This window comes from Homalodisca vitripennis, unplaced genomic scaffold (genome assembly GCF_021130785.1).
Source record: "Homalodisca vitripennis isolate AUS2020 unplaced genomic scaffold, UT_GWSS_2.1 ScUCBcl_936;HRSCAF=3909, whole genome shotgun sequence".
NCBI classification, from domain to species: domain Eukaryota; kingdom Metazoa; phylum Arthropoda; class Insecta; order Hemiptera; family Cicadellidae; genus Homalodisca; species Homalodisca vitripennis.
This window is the reverse complement of record NW_025777048.1, coordinates 28,456-55,092: the sequence shown is the minus strand read 5'-3', so window position 1 is coordinate 55,092 and position 26,637 is coordinate 28,456. Positions and strand designations below refer to the sequence as shown.

The following is a 26,637-nucleotide window of genomic DNA, read 5'->3' as shown; positions in this document are numbered from 1 at the left end:
GTTTTTTTTTTTGTGTGCATCCCCAAATACACCCTGTGTATATCTGCTGGGAAAATGTATTTTTATTTAGTTTTATGTCGCTTTTGTATTCATTATATTTAAAATTTGTTTATCAGTAAACTCTATTTTTTGTAGAAACCCGTAACAGAAAACCATATACCGGTAATACAATTTTATTACTTTAGTGCGGGTCAGTTAAGGTATCAGTTATATACTACACTACTAAAACCAGCAAACAATAGTCGACTATACCATGTCAAGGGTCATTAATTTCAGTATCCGTCTTTTTCTATTGTGGAAAAGGGATCGTAAAATATTGGTTACGCTAATTAGCATAAAACAATGGAAAGTCAGTGTTCATGATATCAAAACTGTCACGCGATATTTATTTATGTCTTATTATTTAGAAAGAAGACGATATACTTCAAAACAAGTTCAGTATTGCTTCACACGTTCACACAATATGTACACCACATAAGGTAAGTGTTATGCTTTATATAATATTTTATGTCGAATGGAGATTTAATTAACAGTTCTATATATTTATGTTATATCTGATCGGCACCTATAACAATTTCTTTGGACATCAAAAACTATGATCAAGTATAATACTTCTCAAAATTTACTTTATAGCATTTTATGTGATTAATTACGTATATTTTTGATTATTTACTGTAAATGGAAACAAATTAGTTATTGGTAAGGTCACGAAGAAAGTTTCTTACGGATAAGGTTCATAACACTTCTTAACCTACGAATATACTTTCGACAAGAAAGCTTATATACTCACAAATAAATAAAATAGGTGCAATGTTTTTATTTTCTGATTTCAAAGAATCTATCGCTATTTCCATCTTACATTTAAAACAAATGATTATTATTACACTTTTAATTTAGTATTCTCAGTTATAGAGATATACAATTTTGAAAACTTTTAAATTGCGCTGATTAGAAAGCCAAAATCATAATATTTATAAACAAATTTGTTAAAGTCAGGACATTACAAAAAGTTTATTTAACCCAACATAAATGCATAAATTTCATCTGAAATGTTAAAATAAATCTAATAAAAAACAGATGTACTGATAAACTAGAACCGTGCGAGATAGGACATATGTTTCTATGAACTTGTTGCTTGTTTTATGTATCTAATTCAAGAAACACCCTGTTTATATGTGATGAGAAAATACATTTTAATTTAGTTCTATTTTGCTGTATTCTATTTGTTATTATTATATTTTGTTACCTAGCAAATTCAAACTTTTGTGGAAAATCATTAACAACATCGACTGATTATATTTTATTACTTTTATACGGGTATGATAAGGTTTCAATTATAGAAACCAACACTAAAACCATCAAACTTTATTCAACTGTACTCATATCAAGCATTAAAAACTTAAGCATCTGTATTTTTTTCAATTGCGGAACAAGAAAAAAATAGTCACGCCAATCAGGAATAAAACAATGGAAAGTATCTGTTCATGATTTCAAAGTATAATGGGATATTGTTTAATTTTACACCACCCAGTAAGAGGACGATATACTTCAGACTGAATTCAGTCTCTCTTCATTCGTTCAAGAAACACATCACGTAACGTGAGTAGTTGTTATGGTTTATATTATATTTTGTGTCACATGGAAAATTAAAATTTCAATTTTATATAATATATATTTTAAATTTATATATATATATATATATATATATATATATATATATATATATATATAAAATATACATATTTACATTTCTTTCATAATCGACAACTAAGTCTATTTAAAATCATAATGACACTATAATCAAGTATTTCACTCCCTAATATTAAATTAATAATATGTTTTGTTAATATAATATATACTGTTGTAAATTACTTACTCTAAACGGAAATAAATTATATTTTGGCCTTCTAATAATTTATTTGACTATTAAAACGAACATTTATTACTGAAATACATTAATAGTAAAATGTAAATAAAAACAGAATTACAAGAATTACTCTAAGGGAAAATTAAGAAATAATATTATATTGTATTTTATTTACTTGAATTTAAATAATCCAGTAAAATTAATAGTAACCAAAATATGGATTAAGTTATAATATTTACTTTTGCATTTGTAGGATATTGATTCATATTTATTACATGTTAATAAATATCAATTAAGGTTTATTTTTGGTAATAATTTTTTTATGTTTATTGTAATATAATTACAAAAGGAAAATATCTCATATAATAACTTATTTTTAGACTTGTAATTCTGCACACAGCTTAATTTCTACAGAAGTAACACCGAGTTTGGTGATGAAGCATCCCACTCCATGGGACTGGATTAAGCTTTAGCGATTATATCATTGTTATATTAGTAAAAACTCAAACATATGACAGATACGATTATATAACGAACTATGCTATATGTTATTGTTACAGGAAATGATATTTAATGTTACGGCAAGTGATATTTAAGTTGTTGTTACAGGAAACGATGATTAAGACTCTTATGTATTTCTGGCTGGTAGTAGCGATTGTTCGCAGCGATACAACGGTAAAGTATATTTAAGTGATTATATATTTCATTATATACGCTTTATTTACCTTTACCGTCAATGTGAATACATATTTATGTTAAAATACAACAGTAAGAAATATATCTGTAAAGGTTGAAATCCATTGACGACGGTAGGATAAAAACTGAATAAATATAAACTGTTGAAAATATTTTTACTGTGTTAATGTTATTTTGATGTCTTATTTGCATGAAATTCATATTAAAGTATTCGTTATTAATACCATATACCCTAGTAAAGAGAAATGTACTTCTTTGGCTACTTTTATAATTTCCTCTGCCTTAACATTATAGCATTTAAAAATTTAGACAAAGTGACTATGCTTTACTCCATATAACCTTACAGTATTTTTTGACAGGTAAAAATAAGTTAGATACGTCTCATGAAGTATATTTCTATGCTCAGTTTACTTCCTGTCTTTGTATTTTTGTTTTGTACAAAAAGTATATTTTTAAATTTAATGAACGTATGAAATTCAAACTTGGTTAAATTTGTATCCTAATTAAAAAATCTTTTTGGATAAATTTACACATACATGTTATCTCAGGTTTCTAACTGGTGGTCAGACATAATTTTAACTTTACTGATTCTAAAACATAAATTACAGTATTATAGTCTAGATAAAATTAATAACTAAAACGTATACACCCATTTCAAAACGTACCATATATTCCTTATTAGTACCCTGTTACTCATAATAGTTACAAATAAAATGATGACGTTGGAGTCTCGAGTTTAAAAGACTAATTAGGCATAGATCTACAATTCGAAGCATCCCAATATTTGTTTAGATAATTGAACCCTCTCTTTCTACTCTTTTACCAAGAAGTATGAGCACTAACAATACAAAATACCCAGTAGGGTTTAATTCTGGCTGGACTATACCTTCTAGTCGAACCCACAGTGGGTACAACAAAAGCCGTTGCGTTACATAAGTGTGGGCAACATTATGGCTGATATAAGAGTGGCACATCACTGACTGCAAATGTCGAGAAAGGTCTAGTTTACTGCGGGAGATGACTGTTGGAGTTGGTGGGGTTTATTTCTAAGAATCATAGATTCATGCCTTAGACTTGCTTAGACTGAATATTTTAGTTCAGAGCTGACTTCTCTTTCTTCCCAGCTGACATGACGAGAATAGTGCCCTAAACTATTCCTCATGAGTCTCGACAGGAGGCGGTAACTACTCTAAACCTTAGCCATCCAAAATACCTTATTACTCCGGACTTTTATAAGCTTTTTATCCTAAGAAAGCTAAAAAAACCCATACAAAATTATGAATCTGTTGTTATTCATTGGCAGATATATTATTTTATATTCACGTCTTTTTGTGTATATTGGTGCACGGAAATATTACGACAAGATTAATAATTTTGAAATCTAGGCATTTGCTAACAATGCATTCATAAATTAAAATTACTCGAACATAATTCCAGAAGTAAACTATTTATGTCCGTCCGTACAATATGTCATAAAATACCTTACCTTTAGACTAGAAATTTTGCACCCAGCTTCATTTACAACAGCTACAAAAGCAACCCCAAGATTGGTGATGAAGCGCAACGCAATGGTTTTTGACTGAGCTTTAGCGACTAATTATCATCGTTCTCATTAGTAAAAACTATTAGCGATAAGATTATATAACGAACTATATTTTATGATTTTGTTACAGGAAATGATGTTTAAGAAACTTATATGTTTCTGGATGGTAGTAAAGCTATTTTGCAGCGATACAACGGTAAAATATATTTAAGTTTTCATATATTTCGTTATTAATAACTAATAATTCCAATGTAAATACATATTTATGTTAAAATACAATGGTAATAAGTATATCACTAAAGGTTGTAATCCATTGACGACTTTCAGATAACAACTGAAAAAATACAAACCCTTAGAATATTTTTTCTATGTTAATATATTTATTTTTATGCCTTATGACTATGGAATTCATATGAGAGTTTATTTGAGGCTGGTATTTAAATAAGTTTAGTTACATCAACGCAGGAGAAAATATTAATATATTTCAAATTTAAATAAATAATTGGCAGTATTCTAAATATGAATTTCATAATAATAATCATAAAATGAAAAGTGATTATTTGGCATAACAAGTATTGTTCTTTTAACACACGTAATAACACCAAATTTTATTATTTATGAAGGTAAAATTATTGCATAATTTGTAACTGCAGTTACATTTATGTAACTATTAGATAAAGACAATCAATATTTCTCATGAGTTGCCACAAATATATATATGTATATATATATATATATATATATATATATCTCAATCCTATTTTGTGGTCAAATAATATTACGAATACCAAAATTTGGGGTTATATTTGCTACATATTGTCACGTTTATTATATAACAGTACATTTATCAGTATTGATCGAATTTATTTTTTTATATAACGTATATCTAAAAAAACTTTCACTACTTCTGAACTGTACACATATTGGCTAATGTAAAATGTTGTGGTTTTTTAAATTTGTCTGTAATATACATAATCAATGTAACAGAAATTGAATATTGAGTTGTGTTTAAGTTCTTTTACAACGGGTAGAAAATAGTTAAATATTTAGGTATTAATAAAAGTGTTCTATTAATTCATTTGCCGGATTGGCCAATATAGTAGTTACCACATTAATATCGTTTAACAGATCAAGTAGTATGCAATATTTAAAAAAAAACCTTTCGTGGATAAGAAGTAAGACGACATTCTGATAAATAAGTGTTGTCATTGTAAGCCTCTACACATAAACATAAACTGGGGTATTGTATAGAAAATTATTTTACAGGTTAATAAATAATATGTAAAGTACAACTATGGTAAACGTCTACTTTAACCAAACGTCTATCCTGTTGCCTACAAGTAATATAATCAATAATAAAAATCTTTATATAAAAAATATATGTTTTATACTGCATCTTTCACATTCATCCTTTTGTTCCAAATAAAAATATGTACATTTATGAAGGTCTTTTTATTATTAAAATGAATTGAGACAATTTAAACTATGACTAATATAATTTTAAAACAACTGCACAGCTAGTATTATTAGTTAGACCAAGAGGACCTGGATCGGCTTCAATCAAACTCACCAGTTAAAGTTTAGATTACCACTATTTGGTTCTCAACACTCAAGTAATATAATATACTTAAGTGTAGCAACGTCTACACAGAATTGTGAGTTCACTTTAATGTTATGCGGTATTATTAGCCTCTTGAAAGTTTATGGGGGAAGTCGCGTAATATCATTTAAAATAGCAGTATCTATATATTTGAGGTTCCCTAAAAACTAAAAGGTTTTCATAAATGATACAGTTAGCAAAGTTTGATTTTGCTTACCGATTTAGACAGACCGCCTCTCAGTGATATAGAATGAAAAGTAGAAGTATTTGATAATAAATTATATTTTTCATGGTGCCACGTTTATGTGTAAAGATGTTAAATATCTTTAGAGCCATATATTGTTAGGTTTTTAAAATAAAAATATTCTTGAAAGTATCGTTTATAAAATGTATGAGTACTTATAATAAATAATAATACGACAGTTCAGAAAAAGTGGATAGAGATAAACTTGTTTTTTCATTGTAATAATGATAGATATCACATTCCTTTCATTCGTTTTATATTTGTCGTCCGTATACAATTAAGTTTTTTTATGTTAAATGCGAAAAAGTACCATTGTGCACTAATTTTGCCTCTGTAATCTTTAAAAAAAAACTATGATTTTGATTATGATTAGAGTAGCTGATATAGTCACATAGCGCATCTATACAATGCATTTATAAAATTATGATCATTCTATCAATAGTTATATTTATCTAAAACAAGGTGATAATAGCATTCAAGCATACAATATTACATGTTGACTACGTTTGTGTAGTAACTATTGACATATATTCAGTACATACACACACAGTATATATTGATCATTTTCAGGAAGAAGACTACAGCTATGCAGAATTACCTCCCATAACATTCAGCAGTATGAACTCAACTTTAGAAGTACTAAATGAACATGGAGCAAACCCAATGAGTAAACCAATTGCTCTTCGTTCATCGGATTCACTTTCAGGACTTGGGATCAGTGCAAATCTGCTAGGAGTGCATGCAGGCGCAGGTTTAGACCATGACCGTAGAGGCTATGATAATATGTGCCAAGGATTTAGTGCCAAACCTGCGGGAGGTCAATATCCATACCCTTTGTAAATGTATAAAAAACCATACTACCTCGCAGCAGCTCGTCTACAACAATGAAAGCCTCAAGGAATGCCACTAGCGAAACCTCCTACATGTTACCTTCCCACTTGCACATAAATGAATTTCAGGTGGAGATCTCATTAAATAGGGATCTCCTCCCTACCTACTTCTTTATTTAGCACTTCTCAAATATATTTTCATGAATGAAGCTTTAAAATAATTAACAAAATTACAAAGCCTTACTTTTTGTTAGACCTACCACAGACCTTTCCAGATTTCCGGTAATATAGCATGTGTCTTTTAATATTAAATCCTTTATAATTTAAACTGACTTTACTTAAATAAATAAAAAAAACATAAAATATAAATATTTTATTCAGTAAATTAATTTTTTTATTTCATTAAATTTAGTATTGGCAATTAATGTATGAAATACATATGATTATTTTTCCTAAACGGCTCCAAGGTAATCGTAGAAGGAAATCGTGTGTTTATTATTTACAAATATACAATGCTACTAAGATTACAAAATACGATGCCCTTTGCTACGGTAGCACTACCAGTTTTATATATAAGTCTCTGATGGCGAACATTGGAATTGGAAGGTGATTGACAGTTGTTGATAACACAGTAAAATATTTAAGGACAAGCAGACAAACAGTGTTCACATTTCATTGCTTGAGGCTGTTGTCCTTTATTAATTAACAAATATAAACCTAAATGGTTCTGCTAGAAGGGAACAATTACCTCACACAGGGGACCAGCAGACAAATTCACAACAAAGTAGCAATTAATTACTTCCATTTATGTCTTTTATAGATTAATATAATGTTGACGTCAAACTATTGCACGTAAAGAATAGGGTTATAATACTCTTAAAAGGTTTAATTGTTAACACTATCAGGTTGTAAATAAAATATTTCTGTTCAGAAACGTCATTGCAACTTCAGAAAAAAAATAATATTTTCACCGCATAATTTTCATCATCTAACTTAAACATTAAGAACGGAAAGTTTTATCGTTGGATCATTATAGAAATCTGTCTACAGCAATCGCCCTCATTATGCAATTTCCAGGGATTTATGTGCTTTCTTCCTTCTATAATGAACTCCAGAATTTAATTCTACAATAATCCGAAATTATATATATATATATATATATATATATATATATATATATATATATATATATATATATATATATATTTATATATTTAATATGCAAATTTTAAATATTATATTAAACTTTGCAGAATTAGGTAGTCATAAACATTAAAAAGCTGCAAGATGATGACCATTTAAATTCGAGCAGAGATTTAAACTCGACTTATTCGCAAAAAAAAACAAAAACTATAAGTTTTTAAAATTATATTACGAATTATTTTAATCTCTGACAATCTCTTAAGGTTTAAAAATGGAAGGCCATTTGTATTTTATTTTATTTGCAGATGTGGGGGTACAAAGTATTAAGTAGCACGCAATATTGCAGGCATAGTCATGACAAAAATAGCTACCATGGTTCTTAATAGATTCAGACTACACGTGCTATAGATGCAGTATTTACAAATGGCTTCATTGAGTTTGATAGATTGTCTTAACCAATAAAAGTGTCCAAGATAGCGGCAATTTGAATTTGCCAATATTTTATATAGGTTATTACATAACATAAATCTAAATTGTAAATAGATGTTCGAATAATTTTTACCAACGCAAATCTCATTTTAAAATTAATGGAAGTATGCAATATATTCTGTAACATTTACGTTTATATACAAGATAAAATTTGTTGTAATCCACATTTTATTATGAGCACCCAAAAACCACTTTGTAGAATAGGGATCTCTTACATGTTTTTCAATATTGATAAAGTACTCAAATGTAATGGGAGTTTGTCTTTTTTATTTTGACATAACAAATCCCTGTCAAGGAATGTGTTAATTTTTTCAGTTGAGAAAAATATTTGGATTTGACATTTCCATGCCCTTTCTTCTTTAATGTTTAAGTGGCTTGTTTGTGATAGGTTGTTCTACAACTGTTAAAACTGGAAGACAATTTTGCTCAGCTACGTAAACGTGATTAATCCGATATACTGATTCCTAAATTCAATTTGTACATCTACTCCTCATAAAACTCAGATTTCTAAATAAAATTTATCCTCTACTAATTCTAATGCATATATTATATTATGCGTGGTGTTTATCGCTAGAAAAAAATTAATCCTTTTGTGTTCGCCCTCACCCTCAGTGTTAAAAACATCTCCCCCAAGCTGTAGGATCTATAAAAGGTGATAAACACAATCTTTGATGATAAATATGTAAACGACGCCATTATTTCATAACTCAATATTTACTACCATTATGATGTTGGACAGCATCTTACTTAGGAATTCTCTAATATTTTTCTCACAGACATCTTAAAAGCATCACTGAAGTAAAAGCTCTAAGTACGTGTGACGTCTTTCAGATATCCAATAACATTTTGAAAGGATAAATTTGTGTCAATTATGTATTTTAATATTATATAACATTTCTGAAAGCTTTTCAGTGAAACTATACGAAATTATGCTATGAATTGACAATAATGGTAATAAGAATTATAAAATGGTAGATAATAATATTTTAAGCCTATTATTAAAACATTCGAAGAACTGATATTAACAACATACAGTAATTATTTTATTAATTTTATTGTATTACATAATAATCTTATTAGTAATTGTAATATAGAATAATTAATTATTTAGTTAATTCTTTTTTTTGTAATTACTGGCATACAGAGTATTTTAGAGGGGAGATAAAACTGAATAGCAAGTATGTGTATAACAAAGCCATAGTCATAATTATCTGTATTAAAATACCTTGTGTTATTGCACAGTTTTAAACAGACTTTATTAAAACATTTCAACTGAATATGTGCGGATATTAACTCAAGGAAAAGTATAAAAGTGTTTGTACCTTTATTTCGTGACTTTTGAAATAAATTTTATGCAGGCAAAGGAAACCTGCCTACTTTATAACGATGTTCGTGTCACCAGGTGTTTCATCCTGGGGTTAGAAAAAAATTAAAACGGAAGTGTTTTTGTTGTTTTGGTTGCTTGGTAGTAAATCAATAACATTATATGACAATTTGTATGGTTGTAATTTATATATTGTAATGTAAAAAATAATGATTTTAAGCACTAATCCTTTTTGAACAGAAAGTGACACACTATCTTAGACGGAAAAAGAGTAACTTACAACAAAAGTACCAGACTAACCATCTTAGGAATAACACTAAATAAATACTGGATATAGAGGTAGTGAGCCATGGCTTATTATTGTTAGAGGAACATATTTCCAACCTTCATATGTTACCTCTGACAAACTTTAAGACCTTTTGTACTGTATAATTTGCAGCACTATTTTTTTACATATTTTTATTTTCAATATAATACAAATTATAAAGAATACAACCTTAGTAGTAAATAATTTTAACCATACTAATAAAAAACATTTCCGATATAAACCAATAATGTAGTGTGTTTATTATTTAATTACCTTCGTAATTTATAAAGTTTCTTTTAAGTACTAAACTCTCTGTACTGGTTTATTATTGAAGGGCTTTAACTACGTTACTGAATAATATTCATTATAGTTCGAGAGTAGAATCCATCGCCAACATGAGGAAACCGCAATGAGTTCTACACTGCCTCCTATTTTTGTTAGTATATTTAAAGACCACCAAAACCTTCGTCTTAGCTTGTTAGAAACCGAAAGTTTGATAAAAATATATTTATGAAATTGAATTGCTTTTCCTCATGCAAAATCCATATTGTATACTTTTGAATTACACTAATAATATAGTATTTCTCCTTTCATCTGCCTCACAACAGAAGTTTGAGTCCTAAGTTAGCTTCAATTTCTGTATTACAAGAGACAGGTATGTCCTTAAGATTACGGTTTATATATGAAAAAACGAACATGAACACATTTAAACTATCAAATAAATAACAAAATAATTAATCAAATAAGTACTTGCCTAATTTTTTTATATAAAAAGAGCTTATGCTCAGATAAAGAATGATTCAAAGAGAAATATGGAAATTGAATGGCATATTAGACAGAAATTTCACACTTAGTCAGTATTACACAAGTTCATACGAAACCGAAGAATTGAGTTGAGTCAGTTAATCAGAAAAAATACAAGTTTACGTTTATGTTAAATCCTTCATGTGCTGTGTTATCGCAGAATATAGGAATCATAGGTTAGAAAGTACAAAATAAAAACCACCTTTGAAACACATAAAACTCTTAGACAAGGTCTATTGAAAAGGTAACAGAAAATGCCAGACAGGATTCCAAAAACTGTGATAAATATAAAACTTTTTGCTAACATTAAATTCATAGTCGAAGCGAAATTCCATTATAATTTTGGACAAAAACACACACTCATGCACGATATAGACATACGTATCCTATCACATATTAAATAAAACATAATGAATATAGAACTTAACATCAATGCTGATTAAAAATAATTATATGGATAGGAATAAAGCGATCATGATACAACGAAAACTTCATTTAGTTAATAGGAAATTAATCTTTCGTACATTGATATATATACTAGCAGACCCGACAGACGTTGTCCTGTACACGTTATAAGAATTTAATTATAGTTAATTAAAATTACAGTATAGTATCAGAACAGGCCAACAGAATTTAATTTATCTAAAATACTAAATAAGTATTCCGTATAGGGCTGAAGTATAATAAGTGGCCACCATCACAATCAAATTATAGATATTTCTGAATAGCCTATCTAAACTACTAAAATGACAAACTGAATTAGATTATAGTTATTTAAAGGCTGAATTATAATAAGCGGCGGCCAACATCGCAATCAAATTATTGATATTTCTAATTAGCCTATCTAAACTACCGAATTTTATTATCTTTATAGTTCTTGTGTGCGTGTGTATGGAGCTGAACTCCTCCTATTTGGGTGGACCATCTTGGAATGTTTTACATTGTATCCAGCAGAATGCGCTACGATCACAGTTTCAAATGTTTTCTATTTTAATTCCAGGTTTTCCTGACAGTTTGTGCTGCTATCAAATATGTGTGTTGCTTTGTAACATTGTGTGAGTGCTAATTGTAATAATACATTAATAGAGATTGAAGATGTTTGAAGTACATAAAAAAACTATAGTCATTCATTGAAGTTATTGAACTAATTTTGAAAATTTATTGAACGAAGTGAGTATATTGGTCGCATAACCTAAGTAGCATACAAATCAAAAGGTTTTTTTTCTATGTGTGAATAACTATTGTTAACAGTTTGGTCACATAAGTTCAAATTAAGTAGCATATAAATCACATGATTGAATAAATATTCGTCCTCTTCCACGAAGACGTGGCATTTTTCTGTAAAAATAAAATTCTGTATAATAGTACACAATGAATATGAGTAACTTATTCAATATGTAATTTTAATTAAGTAACTTCTAGATAAAAATGTATAACAACATAGACTACAGTATCTAAAATACTAAAGAAGTATTCCCTATAGGTCTGAAGTACAATAAGTGGCCACCATCACAATCAAATTATTGATATTTCTGATTAATCTATCTAAACTACCGAATTACATTATAATTATTTAAAATTACAGTATAGTAATCGGAACTGGCCAACAGAATTTAATTTATCTAATAAACTAAATAAGTATTCCCTATAGGTCTGAAGTACAATAAGTGGCCACCATCACAATCGAATTATTGATATATCTGAATAGCCTATCTAAAGTACTAAAATGACGATCCAAATTAGATTATAGTTATTTAAAGGGAGAAGTATAATAAGCGGCCACCATCTCAATCGAATTGATATTTCTGAATAGCCTATCTAAACTACTAAAATGATGATCCGAATTAGATTATAGTTATTTAAAGGCTGAAGTATATATATATCTAATATACTAAATAAGTATTCACTATAGGTCTGAAGTACAATAAGTGGCCACCATCACATTCAAATTATTGATGTATCTGAATAGCCTATCTAAACTACTAAAATGACGATCCAAATTATAGTTATTTAAAGGCTGAAGTATAATAAGCAGCCACCATCTCAATCGAATTATTGATATTTCTGATTAGCCTATCTAAACTACTGAATTTCATTATAGGTATTTAAAATTACAGTATAGTATCAGAACTGGCCAACAGAATTTAATTTAAAACCAATTCCTACATTATTAACAATAGTTTTTTGACACATGTGATTCTCTATTAATTTAATATTACAATTAGCACTCACACAATAATTACACGATGGTAGAAAACAACACACAAATTTGATAGCAGCACAAACTGTCGGGAAAACCTGGAATTAAAATAGAAAAACATTTGAAACTGCGATCGTAGCGCATTCTGCTGGATCCAATTTAAAACATACCAAGATAAAAAAACAATTTATTTATAAACCAAAAATTAACTGATCAATCACTGCACACTTAATATTTACCAATTTCAGTTAAAAGTGTATTTTACTAAAACTTCCAATTTTATATCTGGATAACCTCTATTGATATTCCTGATTAGCCTAATCTAAACTACTGAATTTCATTATAGTTATTTAAAATTACAGTATAGTATCAGAACTGGCCAACAGAATTTAATTTAAAACCAATTCCTACACTATTAACAATAGTTATTCACACATGTGATTTGTATGCTACTTAATTTGAACTTATCTGACCAATTTTGACTGCAGATTAAAAATGTAAATTACAACAAATTATTTGAAATCCATTAGTTTAAAAATTTGATTATCTAAAATGTCAACAATAGTTTATTCACACATAGAAACACAACCTTTTGATTTGTATGCTACTTAGGTTATTTGAGGTAATGCGACCAATAATCTCTATTAATGTACTATTACAATTTTAGCACTCACACAATAATTACACAATGTTTTTATTTTTTATTTTCTTCCTTTTGCCTGTTGGCTGGCCTTTATAAACTTATAACGCGGCCACGTAGTACACTTTTTATAACTTTATTCTATTATATTTTAATGTTATTTGCCGTATTTACTTTTGAAACATGAACCTTACAAAACAACACACACACATTGATAGCAGCACAAACTGTCGGGAAAACCTGGAATTAAAATAGAAAAACATTTGAAACTCCGATCGTAGCGCATTCTTCCAAGATCAACACTTAAGAATTTACTAAGAATTTCACTTAAAAGCTAAAACTTCCAATTTTATATCTGGATAATCTCTATCCTCCAAAGTGAGTACAGAATATATTGAAATAAGAAGTGGTGTTATTTTTATATGTTTATGCTTACTCTATGCTTTCAAGACTATAATTGATTAAACGTATGGCTGTGTTGTAATATTATAATGTTTACATAGAACAATTGGTGAAAATTTAACTTTGCAATCTGCATTAGACTACTGATCAAGCACTTCATAATAACGTAATCTAAATGTAAACAAATGTTTCTGCCTCTTTGGTGAACTTCAGCTGAAAATATTCACAACTGTTAAGTATCAGTTCACTTTGTATTACGTGTCGTAGCACAGTCTGTCGGATCCAATATAAAACACTCCAACATCAACAATTTATAATTAAAAATTTAATTAAATTTTACCGAATAAATAACTATAATGAAATTCAGTAGTTTGGATAGGCTATTCAGAAATATCAATAATGCTATTGTGATGGTGGCTGCTTATTATACTTCAGCCTTTAAATAACTATATTCCAATTTCGGATAGTAGTTTGGATAGGCTATTCAGAAATATCAATAATTCGATTGTGATGGTGGCCACTTATTATACTTTAGCCCTATTGGAAAACCATCTTATTTGTTTATGTACACTCCTGAAGGATTAACAAAAAATATTGTACATTCAATAGCATTACGATAAATTAAGTTGTAAATTAAAAAAATATACTTGTTATAAAATTAGTAATTTAAAATTACAGTATAATGTCGGAACTGGCCAACAGAAATTAATTTAAAACCAATTCCTACACTATTAACAATAAGTAGTTATTCACACATGTGATTTGTATGCTACTTAATTTGAACTTATGTGACCAATTCTGACTGCAGATTAAAAAATGTAAATTACAACAAATTATTTTAAATCCAATTAGTTTAAAACTTGATTATCTAAACTGTTAACAATATTCACACATAGAAACACAACCTTTTAATTTGTATGCTACTTAGGTTATTTGAGGTATGCGACCAATATACTCACTTCAATGTGCAAAATGAGTTCAATAACTTTAATAAATAAGTATAGGTTTTTATGCACTTTAAACATCTTCAATCTCTATTAATGTATTATAACAATTAGCACTCACACAATAATTACAGAATGTTACAAAAACAACACACAAATTTGATAGCAGCACAAAATGTCGGGAAAACCTGGAATTAAAATAGAAAAAACATTATGGCTGTGTTGTAATATTAGGCCTATAATGTTTTACGTAGAACAATTGGTGAAACTTCGTCTTTGCAATCTGCATTACACTACTGATCAAGCACTTTACAAATTTAAAATATTACTTTCTAAATTTTAAATGTGAACAAATGTTTCTGCCTCTTTGATGAACTTCAGCTGAAAATATTCACAGCTGTTAAGTATCAGTTCACTTTGTATTACGTGTCGTTCGTGGCGTACAGTTTCTTATTAATTAAACAAAGAAGAAAGACAAAGCTCGAATTACGGATGTAAACCATTTAGTATCGGTCTCTCGTCAGTTTTCAGGGATTGGTCGTTTAGTGTATACTTATTGTGAATTGTACCGTACAGTTTCTTATTAATTAAACAAACAAGAAAGACAAAGCTCCAATTACGGATGTAAACCATTTAGTATCGGTCTCTCGTCAGTTTTCAGGGATTGGTCGTTTAGTGTATACTTATTGTGAATTGTACTGTACAGTGTCTTATTAATTAAACAAAGATGAAAGACAAAGCTCCAATTACGGATGTAAACCAATTAGTATCGGTCTCTCGTCAGTTTTCAGGGATTGGTCGTTTGGTGTATACTTATTGTGAATTGTACTGTACAGTGTCTTATTAATTAAACAAAGAAGAAAGACAAAGCTCCAATTACGGATGTAAACCATTTAGTATCGGTCTATCGTCAGTTTTCAGGGATTGGTCGTTCAGTGTATACTTATTGTGAATTGTACTGTACAGTTTCTTATTAATTAAACAAAGAAGAAAGACAAAGCTCCAATTACGGATGTAAAACCATTTACTATCGGTCTCTCGTCAGTTTTCAGGGATTGGTCGTTTAGTGTATACTTATTGTGAATTGTACTGTACAGTTTCTTATTAATTAAACAAAGAAGAAAGACAAAGCTCCAATTACGGATGTAAAACCATTTAGTATCGGTCTCTCGTCAGTTTTCAGGGATTGGTCGTTTAGTGTATACTTATTGTGAATTGTACTGTACAGTGTCTTATTAATTAAACAAAGATGAAAGACAAAGCTCCAATTACGGATGTAAACCATTTAGTATCGGTCTCTCGTCAGTTTTCAGGGATTGGTCGTTTGGTGTATACTTATTGTGAATTGTACTGTACAGTGTCTTATTAATTAAACAAAGAAGAAAGACAAAGCTCCAATTACGGATGTAAACCATTTAGTATCGGTCTCTCGTCAGTTTTCAGGGATTGGTCGTTCAGTGTATACTTATTGTGAATTGTACTGTACAGTTTCTTATTAATTAAACAAAGAAGAAAGACAAAGCTCCAATTACGGATGTAAACCATTTACTATCGGTCTCTCGTCAGTTTTCAGGGATTGGTCGTTCAGTGTATACTTATTGTGAACTCTATTGTACAGTGTCTTATTAATTAAACAAAGAAGAAAGACAAAGCTCCAATTACGGATGTAAACCATTTAGTATCGGTCTCTCGTCAGTTTTCAGGGATTGGTCGTTTAGTGTATACTTATTGTGAATTGTACTGTACAGTGTCTTATTAATTAAACAAAGAAGAAAGACAAAGCTCCAATTACGGATATAAACCATTTAGTATCGGTCTCTCGTCAGTTTTCAGGGATTGGTCGTTCAGTTTATACTTATTGTGAATTGTACTGTACAGTTTATTATTAATTAAACAAAGAAGAAAGACAAAGCTCCAATTACGGATGTAAACCATTTAGTATCGGTCTCTCGTCAGTTTTCAGGGATTGGTCGTTTAGTTTATACTTATTGTGAATTGTACTGTACAGTGTCTTATTAATTAAACAAAGAAGAAAGACAAAGCTCCAATTACGGATATAAACCATTTAGTATCGGTCTCTCGTCAGTTTTCAGGGATTGGTCGTTCAGTCTATACTTATTGTGAATTGTACTGTACAGTTTCTTATTAATTAAACAAACAAGAAAGACAAAGCTCCAATTACGGATGTAAACCATTTAGTATCGGTCTCTCGTCAGTTTTCAGGGATTGGTCGTTTAGTGTATACTTATTGTGAATTGTACTGTACAGTTTCTTATTAATTAAACAAAGAAGAAAGACAAAGCTCCAATTACGGATGTAAAACCATTTAGTATCGGTCTCTCGTCAGTTTTGAGGGATTGGTCGTTCAGTGTATACTTATTGTAAATTGTACTGTACAGTTTCTTATTAATAATTTGTGTGTGTCTTTTTTATTAAGGGATATAGTGTGCGTGTAATTACACTGTGTTATTCGTGTGTAGTGCGTGTCACAATGATTTCGTATGATTAATTTATTTCAGCATTTATATTGTAGAGATATATGAGAATTATCTACTTAAGGAAGTGATCCGATTGCCAATCCAGAAATTGATATTTGTCAAAAATTAAAAGTTGAATGAAGGAAAATGTCAAAAAATTAATTTAACCCTTTGAAGCACGTTTTAAAAAAAATGAATATTTTAGTGATTTTATATTGTTTCCCTATAGAAATAACCTTTGTAAGTACAGTACATTTATTTTTAGATTTTGTCAATCATAATTTATATTTATTTTTGAGGTGGTTTCACTGCATAACCACTATGCAAGTACGGTCTTTGGGTGTATGCAAATAAAATTAAATTTTCTCCACCAACTTTTATTTAATACAATCAATAAATGACTATTCTAACAATCCAAAACTGATTGTGTTGATAATGTTATTATTACTTCATATGTGGACACTTTTTATTTATTCCTTTCGGTGATAGGCTCGGAAACAATCTTTTAGTTCACTCAAACAAAGGGCAACACCACACGTTTCACATACCCATTTCGACCGATGAACTTCTTCTTTGCTGGAGCATTGAGCACAACGTCGAGACGTTCCTCTTACTGGCATGTGTGCATTTTCCGTAAAACGAAGTTCTTGTGGAACCTTTGGTTTGTAGTTGTTGATTGGAGTTGAAGAACTTCGTCTTCCTCTAGTTTCTCCACGAGGTACTCCCAGAAGGGCTTTTGACACGCTTCTCCTAAACTCTTTTAGTGTCAGTGGTTTTCCCTGGGATAGCATTGAAAATATGATAAAAGAGTTTACTATGGTTGTGTCCAGAAAGTGCCAGAAGATTCTGTGCCACCACTTTTTGGACTTGCGATCTATTGAGTAGGTAGATTTCAACATGTCTGCCTTATCGACATAGCCCATGTGAGCATTGTAGTCCTTTACTAATATAGGGCATGGAACAGCTACAATTTCACCGTTTGCCTGTTTTCTGTTTACAGTTGTCACTTCGTTAGGATTGTGGTAATTAGAAAGAAAGTAGATACCTCTCTTGTCTTTCCATTCGACAGCTACAATTCCAGTCATAGTTGACATGAAGTCATGTTCTCCTTGATTCATATGTTTCCCTTCAGGCAAACACTCTTTTGGAAAAAATTGTCTGTCAGCTCTTGTTGTACCACAAGCTTGAATATTGTTTTTCTGTAAGTAAATCATTAGATTGACTGAGCTAAAAAAATTGTCACAATATATTACATAATTCTTATTTACTAATTCTTCAGTGAGTTCTGTTACTACCCTTTGCCCAAGATTCTTTTCAACTATTCCAGCCCTTTTACCTTCGTAGATTTGAAATTGGCTGATAAAGCCTTTTTCATCAGCCCTCACCCAAACTTTGTACCCACGTTTGGTTGGCTTATCTGGCATATATTGCTTGATTCCACTCCGACCTTTGAATGGAATCATGCTCTCATCAATTGATTGAAATCGAGATGGAGCATAGCATGCTTTGTAGGTTTCTTGAAGCTTGTTTAGGAGAGGCCTGATCTTATATAGTTTGTCATAATTAGGAGAATCTCGTTCGGGCATGTCATTATTATTGTTTATATGTAAATTTGTTAAAAGCCAGCCAAATCTGTTCACAGACATGTATGAAGATATGTAGTCATCTCTCAAATCTGCCTCTGAAGACCAGTAATCACGATAGGAGGGAAGTTTTTTTATTCCCATTAGGATATTTAGGCCTAGAAACACTTTCATTTCTTTCCTTGTTGTTGGAAATCTGATAACGCCCCCACCTATTTGGGTAGCGTAAACATTGGTTTCAAACACAAGTTTGTCAACTAGATCGTCGGGAAAAAGAGCTGAAAACACATCAACTGGGGTTGAAGCGTCAATTAGGGGACCTGTGCGTTCATTGAAATCATACGACTTATTGGGTGAGTAGTACTTTTGATACCACGTAACACTATCTTTGTAAAGTCTGTTAGCCAAAGGCTCAGAGTCCTCATCAAATTGAACGTCCATAGGCTGATTTTGAACGTCCAAGACTGCATTACCTTCGGGAATGCCAGGCTCTACCCCCTCTGCACTATGATTATCTTGAAAGTCATTTTCATTAATAATTAAAATCGGGATTTCATTACCTTCAGCTGTTTGGGCTAGGTCCAAATAATCTACCTCTAAGATTCCATTTTCTGCAACTGTGTATATTCCTTCAGCAACATCCGGGTATACTTGATCTTCGTCGTCCTCTGATTCAGGATCAGATGGGATGTCTTCAGTTTCCACCAGCCAAGCCTCTATGGATTTGTTCTCCATGGTTATAGTACCCCCTGAAATCAATAAGCAGTTGTAAAAAATGTAATAAGTAGTTTTATATAGTAAAAATAACAATATAAAACAGGTTTAGCAACTGGTACGTAGTATAAACGACGGCCGACCCCAAATGCATGGTGGTCATGTGGTGAAACCACCACAATAACGCCTAATATTTATTCGCCTGGCATCTCAAATCTAATTATTATAGTTTATATGTATATATTTAAGTACATTTATACTGAAAATATATGTTTGTACTTACCAAAAGTGATCAAAGCACAAAAGAAATACAAATATGTCACACTCAGTCAAGGCATGGACTCTTCTTTCACCCAGTCGTGGCAAACAACGCTCCTGCCGGGATTTGGGCGAATCTAGTGGAGCGGTTACGTAATTTGCCACTAGAATGCGTCCTAAATCACTTCTGGAAGGTGGTTTCGTATATGCACCACTATGCGGGAAAGGAATAGAAATAAAAACATAGGTGGTTTCACTATGATGCCACTGTGCTTCAAAGGGTTAACAGCCTTATATCAGTCACGTAAGTCTATGTATTAGCTATACATTTTCAGACTATTAATTATTATAAAAGTAATCATAAAAATGAGTTATACTTTAAATTATTTAAGTTTTTTAATTGTTATTAATTTATTTATATATACCCTATTTCGGAAGAGTTATTAAAAAATTTATAAATTCCATAATCATACATTTAAATTAGTATACAAATTATGAACGTTCATGGTAAGCAAAACTGCAAAGTATTATGAAACTGTTTATTAATCCTGTACATGTAAATATAGAGAAACTTATGGTAAAAAAAGGCAATGAAAGCTCATTCTATGCATAAAAGCTGTGTTGTTCGTTATATGTCATTGTTACAAAACGCGCTTATAGCTACCATCAAACCCGTCAATATCAAATCAAATCAAATCAAATCAAATCATAATTTATTTCCCAAAAATATTTACATGCTAGCACATTTACTATCAAATCTATATAATCTTGTTACTATAATATTTAAATGTGTACTTAAAAAACATTAAACATGAAAATATTACACTCATCAAATTAAAGTGGCCTAGGAAATGAGCCTACATGGGCAGAAAGCCTGTGCGTAGGCTCGAGTTGCTTCCCTGGAGATTGTGGACGAATTGAATCGGGTGATTAATTATCATATAACATCAACACAAAACACACACTCACAACACACACACACACACACACACACACGCGCGCGCGCGCCAAAAAAACCGTATATTACATATTACGGTATTGAAATTTATCAGCGTACATACTACCAATAGTTTAAAGGAAAGATTTACTGAGATGAAAAACAATTAAGGAATGGTGTATTTTCAAGATCAAAAGGTCAACACGCAGAACAACCTAACCTATTACTAGCAGATTTCTTGCCGAAATGTTATGAAATAAAAAATAAATGTATAAAATAGGAAAAAAACCATAGAGGCATCGGTGCTGTTGAAGTGGCATTAAGATATATAAAAAACATGAGAAGGAAGCAGTTTGTAAGATATAAAAAACTGTGTTTTACCAGCCCTGGGTTCTCAAACAACTGCTCACAATTAAAATGTTCATTAACACAAATGGAGTTATCATGAAACACTCAGTGGCTTCAGTACCAGCTTGATTGCATTTGCGTCCGCATTGCTTTGCTTTATATAATAGGCTACGAGTTAACACTAGCTCCAAATTTGAAGGAAGCTAAATCTTTCCGTATTTAGTTGGCTGCATCTGTTGTCGCTCTAAGCTTCAATTTAATCGGTTAATGTTTTATTTTAAAGAAAACTATTTCCATTGAACACTTTTCCTCAGGGTGTAATGAGTTTCATTGAAAGATAAAATAAATGTAAGTTTTATTTTAATTTATATTGACACGAAGACAAGTATTTACTCAAGTATTTAATGATTTAGCTAGCTAACAAGTAACTAGGAAACTTATAACCTTATTCGTCTACGAATCCCTAACCTAAAATTACAGAACTTAATGTCGGTACAGATATTATGTATTACTAATATGAATGTTTTTTGAAATAAGAGACCTAATAAAATACAAAAGTAATTGTACAAATTACAGGGTAATTTATATAAGCTTACAATTTTGTTTCATTCAATAGATTTTGACTAGATTGTAATTAGTAATGATCATATCTGGTAGTTGAGATTGAACATTTTAGAAAAATACATATTTAATTATCAAACTGCTAGATGAGTTATTAGTTCCTATGCTGCATGAAGAAACTTATGCAAAGCCTATTGAAGTAGAAACACCTCCTTTACCTGAAATTGATGTTCACAATGCTACGATATGAAGTATTTGAAACATATTTTAGGGCTCTCTTTATGTTCTAGGACGAGAAAAAGTATGGTTTGCATGTTCACATGTGTCGTTTATAGGCAGTACATTTGTATATCATTTAATCACTCCTTGATGTTGATGTTGGAATGACTTTCCCAAGATGTGTCGCTCACAGAAGAAGAATTTACTTAATTTAAGATAATAACGGCATACATTTTAAGAAAATTTTCAATGTAGTTATAAATTGAATTCGAATAAGACCAAGAATGATTTATAGCTGAACGTATAGAATGGCGTATAATAACCCAACCAAACCTTGTTCACGTAACTTTTACTAGAGGCTACTAGGACTTTAGAAGAAAAACTCTAAACAATATTTTGATCCTAATCGTGACCAAATAGATTTGTTAAATATAAGTAGGAGATTAAAGTATAGACTGAGACTGAAGGAAGAGCTGAGAAGAAAATTTATGACAGGATATCTTGGATTTATTCGTTTTAAAATAAGAAGAATGAAAATCGGTCACAATATTAAACATAATTTGTGATGATTCAAGTTTTTAGTAAAAAGAGAATTTAGACACCAATCACAAGGATTGAAAAGGTTATCTATGGACAATATGGTAACTCATCTGATCAGTACTACAAGATCATGAACAACATGCATAGTACTTAAACATGTTTAAATAAGAACATGGGACCCTGTTTTTAAACATAGTGTATTTTTGGTTGTACAAATTTAAAATTATATAAAACGGGATAAACTTATTGGGGAGACCGTTTGAAATAAACCTCTGCAGTTATAAGTTTTACCATCAGGCATTAGAGACTGGGGTCTGAAACATCCTGTTTATTAAACACATCATTATATTCATTGCAATGTTTTTATCGTTTTTTTATCCTCAAACCACAATTCGGACACTTGGCTGAGTTAGGATTGATTCCAGACTCTCTGGTACCTTGTAACAATCTAGTGCTTGAACCGAGTGATACCTATCCCAGTAATGCTTTTTATTCATGTAAATAACCTTCTGGAGTTCTTTCACATAACAACTCAGCCTTTACTGGAAATCGATTGTACTCACGTTTATTGAATCACGTTGAGGATGAATTTTCGTTGCTGTCTAAGAGTATTCTCCCCAAGCTCAAACAATATGGCGCACTCCAAATCCGCCTGAAACATTAACTTTCAACATTTATAACTGTGACCTAAACGTACTCCTGCTAACTCACTGTTTGTAAACAGAATATTTTACCTGGTATATTAATGAACCAAACGACTCTTTAACATTGTCAAAAATTTATGTTGCATTAGAACTATGTTTTTGTTTAATTAAACTAATTGTTCTATGCGTACAAGAGGATGAATCTTAAGTAAATTTCCGCATACACATAAAAAACAACTAACAAAAAGTATAATGACTACTCATCAAATAATGACTTGACATGACGTAGTATATCATTTCAAAAGTTTATGATATATTTAGAACTTCGATAAACCTTTTATTTGCTAATCAAAAACAATAATGGAGAGAAACAACGAATGCAGTATAACACGGGTTCAGATTTTCAATGATTTATGTAGGAATTATTCGACTTAATGACATTTTAAACTTCTATCTATATAACAAATCGTGAAAGTAAAGTATATTCTACACTCATTAGATAGAATCCAATTTTACAGTTAATTTATTTCTTTAGGAGTTATGTAAAATCACAAAACAATGAATAAAATTATAATTTTACTTAAGATGTAATAAATTAAATGGTTGCTATTCAGTAACTGATCTCAGCAATTAATTAATTAACAGCTGCTTCGTTCTCATCGCATTTATCACTCTGTTTAGGAATTCAATAACAAAATATTCTTAAATTGTCTGTGATTCCGTAATCGGATATAATTTGTTTGATAAGTTTTAAACGAAATCTCACTCTGAATCTGGTCCGTGTATTTCAATATACTATGCAAACTCGATCAAAACATATTTGAAACTACGTGGTTTAATTGCAGAATATGGAATTACTTGCCTTTGCACACACGCGCGCGCGCACTCAAACACACAAATGATATACAAATGATTCTTTCAAGTCACTTTTAAATAATATTAGAATTGAGAACTTTACTTTAAAAAATACATTAAAAATATGCGTTAATTACTAATTGCATTCCAGATCTTCTTACTTATCTTGTGTGCCAAAATAATTCAATAACCCCTATAAAAGAAATCTTAAATTAGTTGAGAACAAATGTCTAAAATGAAAATCTTTATTCGAATAAAAATGGGATACCTAGGCACATTGCCGTGCAGACTTGGACAATCACTAAAAAGAAACCATTAAAATCAATGACATGATTGATATGTTCTCCGAATATTCAATCACAATGCCAGAGAGATTGTCAACACAAAGCTACCTCTATAGTAATTTCGTTATCAAAGGCGACTAACAGAAATAACCTGCTGTCCTACCGTACAATTCCTATACCGTGGTCTCTTTGTTAAGAAATTACATAATTTATCTTACTTATATTTGACGCATACTTAACATTATTCATTTTCTGAATTTTTTTCGAATATAGTTTCTCCCATAAATATTTAGTAAATACGTTTTTAATTGGTTATCTAGCAAATGCTGCAAATAAATTACTACATATTTTAGCAGTTTAATATTAAATTTCCATAAATAAATCAAAATTTTCAGAGATAATATATTAATATTATTGGAAAAACTAAATTTATTAACATATCATTCAAATTGTATAGGATTAAGTAAGTAAATTTGTGATCATATTAATTGTTTTTCGTTATAATTGTGCAATTTTCCTGTTGCGGTAAACCAACATGGCCAAGACCTATTATTGGGTGTCATATCGGGCTTAAAGCTTTTGATCTGAGGAATAAAAATTTTTAAAGTTTGGTACTAGCAAAACACTATGTAATGAGTATTATTTACAAGGAACTGACCATCAGCATGCAATTTTATCACAGTAATGGTTTATAGCTTATATTGTTTGTGTTCTGGACATATGTACAATAACTTGTACCGCTTGACGATAACACATGGGGGTGGTGACTTCTGAGGTCGTAGTAATAAATACTCGAATTGCAAAGTTTACTTATAAGTTCAGTTTAATTATTAAAACTTACAAGCACCACTTTTAGATAGTAAAGGACAAGTATGTAATGCCACGTTGCTGCCATTTAGAATATAATAACTAAAAATGCATATCTTCCAGGTGGGCCTAAAATATCCAATGTTCTATGGAATTATGCCTACGATGTTCTATTTTATAAAACATAAGGTTTTACTTCCCTTCGCAATGTGTAGACTCACAACCCGGGTGTCCGCGTCACGAGACAATGGCGCTGTAGTCTAAGAAGGGTTATGTCTAGTCGGTGGTTACTAGACGATGAGTAGAAGTTAATAAACTGGTAGCCATCTAGTCAAATAATATGTGCCCTGTGAGCCGTGAGACACGTGGGACACGTAAACTCACCTAAAACGAATTCGCGACGGTACTAGCCATTTAATGATACAAATTAATATTTATAACAACGTGCTAGGACGACGCCACCACTTTTATCTATTTCATTCAAGCAAATAAAAGATCTTCAAGGGTACGTTACTTTACTATTTACAACTTTACTTTACGTTACATTCATTTTTATATGTTTGGCATCAAAGGGCTAATTTAATAATACGAAAAGATAAATTTTACTTACGGACAAAGCGCGCGAGGTCTGCTCGGTCACATAGTTGGGCTGCTACAAAGGGTTAGAAGAAGATATTCATACGCGTGCCAATTAGGTAGTTACTCCGCCCAATAATTTAGTTCCGGAACATTGGGAAAAAATAATATTAAATTATACTGGCTGACTAGGTTGTGAATTTTACATTATATGAAATTTAATTAACCAATTAACGGTACAAACTTACCGAGACAAAACGGAGTAATGTACAAAACTGTATCTGTACGTATTAGCTACGTTTACATAACAATGAGGCCAAATAATGAACTACACCACTTAGCTAACAATTAGTTTTTTTTTTACTTAATTTACTTAATAATTAGCTAATAAACACATATTTTGTATTATTAAGTAAGCCTTATTATTAAAATAAAGAATCCAAGGTCATTATTGCTTAAGCCACTTTCCTCTGTAGTAGTAATAATAATATATGAATAATATGTTATTAATTTTTTAATTCATTGTTATTAAAAAGATCTAAGTGTAATTCTGTACTTTACAGTATATTCCTTGCTTGATATTTTTCTTTTAAAATTTTTACAACCCAAAGTCTAGTATATTATATAAAACATATGATATACTACCTTAAAAACGTTCAAATGATTAAGCTTCAAGCTAGTATGTTTACATTTTGTATTACAAAAATATTTTATTGGTTGTTTTTATTAATATGGTATAAGGTATATTCATTAATTAGTTTACACCCAGACTGGATTATGATGAGACACTAATCCTATCTC

The 26,637-nt window shown here is 30.3% G+C and overlaps 2 protein-coding genes across 2 annotated transcripts; one reads left to right on the top strand and one right to left on the bottom strand.

The window, feature by feature from the left end:
- The first annotated feature begins 4,241 nt into the window (after positions 1-4,241).
- LOC124371100 lies at positions 4,242-7,004 on the top strand. The gene is made up of 2 exons (XM_046829413.1): positions 4,242-4,302; positions 6,521-7,004. Exons 1-2 carry the CDS (start codon positions 4,243-4,245, stop codon positions 6,788-6,790), a joined length of 330 nt encoding a protein of 109 aa, XP_046685369.1. The 5' UTR covers position 4,242; the 3' UTR covers positions 6,791-7,004.
- A 10,976-nt stretch (positions 7,005-17,980) lies between these two features.
- Positions 17,981-19,828, bottom strand: LOC124371099 (piggyBac transposable element-derived protein 4-like). Its single transcript, XM_046829412.1, has 2 exons — positions 18,847-19,828; positions 17,981-18,651 (listed from the first exon to the last, which is right to left on the bottom strand). Exons 1-2 carry the CDS (start codon positions 19,826-19,828, stop codon positions 17,981-17,983), a joined length of 1,653 nt encoding a protein of 550 aa, XP_046685368.1.
- Between the last annotated feature and the right edge of the window lie 6,809 nt (positions 19,829-26,637).

What these genes read in the sequence shown, in the direction of transcription:
- LOC124371099 (XM_046829412.1), bottom strand. Translation starts at nt 19,828, where the DNA reads ATGGAGAACAAATCCATAGAGGCTTGGCTGGTGGAAACTGAAGACATC. An exon ending in CCAATTTCAAATCTACGAAG is followed by an intron (nt 18,652 to 18,846) that starts GTAAAAGGGCTG and finishes TTTTTCCAAAAG; the next exon opens with AGTGTTTGCCTGAAGGGAAA.
- LOC124371100 (XM_046829413.1), top strand. Translation starts at nt 4,243, where the DNA reads ATGTTTAAGAAACTTATATGTTTCTGGATGGTAGTAAAGCTATTTTGC. An exon ending in TATTTTGCAGCGATACAACG is followed by an intron (nt 4,303 to 6,520) that starts GTAAAATATATT and finishes GATCATTTTCAG; the next exon opens with GAAGAAGACTACAGCTATGC.